Genomic DNA, 4992 nt, shown 5'->3' on the forward strand with positions numbered 1-4992 from the left:
GATGGAGCAACAGCTACTTCTGCCAGCTTTGCCGCAGGAACCTGGAGAGTGCAGATCATCTGTTCTGGGAATGCAGCCTCACAAAGGCAGTCTGGGTGGGCTTGGCAATTTGGCAGCACTGCCAGGCATGTCAACCAGCAACCTGGAGCAACAGCAACAGTTCACTAGAGAGGATGAAAGTCATGATAGAAACAACACAGCCATCATTCAGGAAGGGACTAAAATCGCTAGCAATGCAGCTCTCTGGGAAGTCTGGCAAGCAAGAAACAATTGCACTTTCAGAAACAAGGAAGCTGATGCATGGGCGATACTCAGTGAAATCCGGCGCAATCTTAGCCTATGGCAACAGTGCGGTGTTCGATACATGCAGAGCCCCTTCGGGGACCCACCCTGAGTAGTTGTTTTAGGGTTGTGCCTTGGGCACTTTCCTTTCTTTCTTTCTTCTGCTTACATCCTTGATCCTCGGATCATCGCCTTTGTCACTTGTCCACCTGCTCCCTGCTTATGATCAATGAAACCAACCTTAAGTTGGGTCCTTTAAAAAAAACTCCATCCCGGAAAGAGGTGCCCGGCGATGCGTTCAACGGTACTGCTCCCCCTGCAAGCGAGGTGCTCAATGAAATGGCCGGAAGGTATGCGTATTCGGTCATGGCGATTTCCTTTCATTTTTCGCCATTTTTTGCGATAGCTCGTGACTTGTTATCGTTCACTATACCGGTGGTTCAAACAATGCAACTGCCGAGTTCGTGAACTTGTTGGACACCAACGCCGTTGACATTGATCAAGCCCCGTTCGCAGCATTCGATTACAATGAAACGGAGGGCGGCTTGGACGATCATGGTTGTGAGGAAGAATTGGAGGAGATCGAAGCAGAAGCGTATGAGCAATCGCAAACAAGAACTGGGAAAAGCCAAAGAACGAAGAACTACACGATCTTGGAAGATCAAGCTTTGATCAAAGCATGGAGTGCGGTGTCTCTTGATGCATGCACGTGTACTTCTCAAACCTCCAAGAGATATTGGCAAAGGATCGAAGATCAATACTTCCGCATTATGCAAACCATCACAATAGGACTGCACGCACATTTCGATCGCTTCAAGGGCGTTGGGAGAATATTAAGCCTATGTGCAACCACTGGGCAGCTTGTTTGGAGCAAGTACGCAATGCACCTCCAAGTGGAACCGTGGAATCTGATTATGTGAGTTTGTTTTGCCTTTGTTCAAGTTGTGCATCATCATATTTGCATCATGGGAAATGATTGCATCACTTTGTTCACATTGTGTATGGCAAGATTGCTCAACATAGATACAAGGACATGGAAGCTTCGGAAGGCAAATTCTTCAAACTAGAGCATTATTGGGAGTTGCGCCAAAAGTGCGAGAAGCGGAAGTTGATCGACAAAGAATCCCCACCAAAGAGAGGCTCACTTACAAACATGGATGAAGATGAGGATGATGATGGCCCAAGAAATTTGCACAAGCCCGATGGCGACAAGAAGACTAAAGAGAAGATGAAAAGAGAGCAAGAAGCATCGAGCTTGAGGGAGAAGATTGATGCCATGGTGCAATCAAACGAGTCGATGTTGTTGAAGTCGTTGAAGATCAAGAAAGAGTTGGCCGAGAAGAAGGCAAAGGAGAAGCAAGAAAAATGGCAATTGCTCAAGGAAGAGGGGCTGCGCAAAGCTGCCATTGAGGAGAGAAGAGCACGCGCTGCAGAAAACAAAGCCATGTCCAAGCTACTCGCCGAAGAGAACAAGATCATGTCAATGAACCGCAATGACATGAACGATCTCACCAAAACATGGCATGATATGGCAAGGAGAGAAATCTTGAAGAGGAGAATGGTTGCGTCGGCCGGTGCGCGCTACAGTTCCGTAGATGTTTTCTCTGCTCCATATGGTGGCAATGTCGATGATTTCGGTGCGGGAGTTGGAGCAAGCGCCGGAGGTGGATTCGTTGGTGGCGATGAACTTCAAGATGGACTTGATCAAGATGGTGCGGAGTGAAGATCGACTAAGATGGTGCCGGACTTGGGCGCAAACTTTTGCAGGGCCCTCTTTTGCGTTTGTCGTACTCAACTTGGCTTTCATTTACACGTAAACTGTGTTATATCGTTTGAATTTGAACTTATTTGTGGAAACCTATGTCAAATACGAGAATTACCGTTTTCTGTTTGCAGACCGTCGCGACGGTGTCTGAGCAGAACCCGCAGAAGCCGACCCGTAAAAAAATATATTCACGAAATATACTTTTTTACGGTTTCGTTTGGGGGGTCTGCATCTGTGGCCATCCGAGCCAGCCCGTAAAAACGGTTTTCTATGACTTGCAAATGCGTTTTGTGGGCCGGTCGGATGCGGGGTCGGCTAGAGTTGCTCTAACAAATTACGAGTTCAACAATACTGCAATCATCAACAACTACGGCTTCGTTTTTTTCCTTTTTTTATTAGTAGACACACCTCGCAGATGAAGCGTGGCTAGAATGGGATAGGCAAACTGAACAAATAGGACCAAGCACTTCCAAAACAGCACGCGGACACTCTGCGGGAAGTCACGGAAGGAACAACAGCCTCTGAGATACAATAAGGCCCTGTTTGATTCATAAGTCCGTTGGTTCCAAGCTAAGCATCGTCGAAGAGCAGTTGGCGCACGTTGACAGGGGAGATATCCGCCGGGTCGCCGTCGAGGATGCGGGCGGCTATGAGCGCGTTGGCGGCGTCGCTGGGGTGGTACGCGTCCCAGAACACGTACTTGGACCTGTCCGCGCAGTAGCTCGACGTGGGCCCGCAGGGCGCCAGCCCGCCGAACCGCCCGCCCACGTAGCAGCACGCCGAGTCCGCCACCTCGAACCCTACACACAGACACAGATCGACGCAACGCCGAGTCACACATAAACTCCTGTTTCTCCATCTGATCATGCTTCATGCTTGATGACTTGATGTCATATGGGCTATGGTACCGTGCGACTTGTAGTTGGCGATGACGTCGGAGACGATGCGGTAGACGTCGGCGTAGACGAAGCGCGAGCCGCCGAGGCCGGCGCCCAGCTCGGTCACCACGGCGCGCAGCTTGCGGTTGAAGGACTGGGCCAGCTGGTTCGGGAACTCGGCGCACGCCCCGGCCCCGGTCGTCATAATGTCCCTCAGGTACGGGATGCAGCCGATCGGCCCCACGTTCACCACCACGATCTTACGGGCGTCCAGAAGGTACAGCCTCTACAATTATGTATGCAAACTCTAATTAATCAACACGAACCGAAGCTGTTGATGTGCATGTGAGGAGCTGTGGGATGGCATGCACGTACGATGAGCTGCTGCCGGTACTTGGCGATCATGCCGTTGATGAAGGCCTCCGGGGGCGTCACGGCGCGCTCCGGCACGGACAGGACGGGGACGAGGTAGTTGTTGATGAAGTCGTTGGAGCCCATGGTGACCGAGAAGAGAGCGCCCCTCAGCCGGCTCACCGCTGCCACCTCCCCGTGCTGTGTCATCATGTCGCGCCGGTTCTTGGCGTAGTTGTCAATCTGCGCATCCAGGTTTATACGCCCACCCTGCCCAAATTTCACGATTTACCACTCGATCAAAGACCTTGCGTTTTGTAGTACTCCACAAGCAGCTTATCGGGAAAAAAAAATTCATTCAAGCGGAATCGTCGTTTCGCAAAAGAGAAATTACTGCCGGAACAAAAAATTTACATCAACTATGAAATGTGCTGCGAGATATGGATTAACTACAAGTCTCTATTACTAGATCACGCACAAGGCGAGCTATCGGAGAAGGCCTCATGCGGAAGCAATGATCGCAGCTTACGCGGGACATGTTGATGAAAAGGGGAAACAAGAAGGGTCTCGACACAAAAGCGAGCAGTTTAGTAAGTAAGTATACTGACGAAGATGCTCCCGGTCTGGTTGAGTATGCCGCCGCCGCCGGACGCGTAGTTGACGCCTCTGAACAGGACGTCGCCGGTGGTGTTTGGGTCCATGTAGGGCAGCACAAACCCTCCCAGCCCCATCTCTTGCCCTGAAATCGTGCCAAAGTTTTTTCTTTTTCTTTAAATAGAGAACAGAGGCAGCGTGACAGTAAAATTCAGATAAGGACTGTTTATCACCTAGTATGTCGACGATGGTCCGGCCGTTGGTGTACCGGCCGGTGGCCTGGTGGCCGTCGAAATCGATGCCGTTGGGGGCATAATTCGCCCGGGACAGCGTGGCGATGTAGTTATTGTTGCCGGCGTCGACGAGCGAGTCGCCGAAGACGAATGTTGCCGGCGGAACAGGGGCGGCAGCGCCGGCAAACAGCGCGCCGATGCACGCCAGTAGAGTAAAACGGGATGCCATGCCTGATTGCAGCTCGTGTGAAGGGCTCATCGGTGAGCGAGCAATGTCACGGTAGGACTAGGAGAGGGAAAATGTCAAAAGATCCTACGGCAGTAGATCAGATCAGATCAGTCGTGAAGGCAATGTTGCAATTGAGGATGGCGAGGGAAGATAACCGTTACCTGTTTATATTATCCCCGGCTTCTGCATCTAAAAGAGCCAGAATCTGATGGAGTATATGAATGGACGAATGATTGAGATAATGGAGACGAACCGACAAAACCGTGATCAAGCGAAATGGCACGATTAGTGACTTGGAGTGCCAATTAGCCCGCAAATGACAAATCCAATCCCACGGACGAGGTTTGAAACCGAGAAGAAAGGGCAAGAAACAAGAATAAACAAGGAGAGAAGACTGTGTGGTCTCTGAAGGTTTTCGCACATATATAAAAGCCTCACATGGCATTGTTTTTGCATGAACATTTGCATCTTGGCAATGAATGGCTGCTCGTTTTTCAAGCCTCCGCGGCTACCCGTGAAACTTTTGCCACCGGAGAAGGGGACGAGTCCGTGCCACACTGTATTTTGGGCAGGGTTCAGCGAATAGCATGAGATCAGATCTTTGCAGTTGCAGTGGCGTGTCGTCAATCAATTCTAGTACCATGTGCATTCATTTTTGTC

The 4992-nt window shown here is 50.5% G+C and overlaps 1 protein-coding gene across 2 annotated transcripts; it reads right to left on the bottom strand.

Annotated features, from left to right (window-relative positions):
* Positions 1 to 2422: 2422 nt before the first annotated feature.
* Positions 2423 to 4758, bottom strand: LOC119288801 (GDSL esterase/lipase At4g16230-like). Of its 2 annotated transcripts, XM_037568338.1 has the most exons (6): positions 4494 to 4758; positions 4104 to 4416; positions 3885 to 4015; positions 3301 to 3546; positions 2956 to 3211; positions 2423 to 2847 (listed from the first exon to the last, which is right to left on the bottom strand). In XM_037568338.1, the coding sequence occupies exons 2-6, from the start codon at positions 4360 to 4362 to the stop codon at positions 2618 to 2620; spliced, it is 1122 nt and encodes a 373-aa protein (XP_037424235.1). In that variant the 5' UTR covers positions 4363 to 4416; positions 4494 to 4758; the 3' UTR covers positions 2423 to 2617. The 2 variants fall into 2 exon arrangements, with proteins under 2 accessions (XP_037424235.1, XP_037424236.1); XM_037568339.1 differs by lacking the exon at positions 4494 to 4758 and having other exon boundaries at positions 4104 to 4476.
* Between the last annotated feature and the right edge of the window lie 234 nt (positions 4759 to 4992).

The sequence above is a fragment of the Triticum dicoccoides genome, chromosome 4A (assembly GCF_002162155.2).
Source record: "Triticum dicoccoides isolate Atlit2015 ecotype Zavitan chromosome 4A, WEW_v2.0, whole genome shotgun sequence".
NCBI classification, from domain to species: domain Eukaryota; kingdom Viridiplantae; phylum Streptophyta; class Magnoliopsida; order Poales; family Poaceae; genus Triticum; species Triticum dicoccoides.

What these genes read in the sequence shown, in the direction of transcription:
- LOC119288801 (XM_037568338.1), bottom strand. Translation starts at nt 4,362, where the DNA reads ATGAGCCCTTCACACGAGCTGCAATCAGGCATGGCATCCCGTTTTACT. An exon ending in ACCAGACCGGGAGCATCTTC is followed by an intron (nt 3,547 to 3,884) that starts GTCAGTATACTT and finishes AAATTTGGGCAG; the next exon opens with GGTGGGCGTATAAACCTGGA. An exon ending in AGTACCGGCAGCAGCTCATC is followed by an intron (nt 3,212 to 3,300) that starts GTACGTGCATGC and finishes ACATAATTGTAG; the next exon opens with AGGCTGTACCTTCTGGACGC.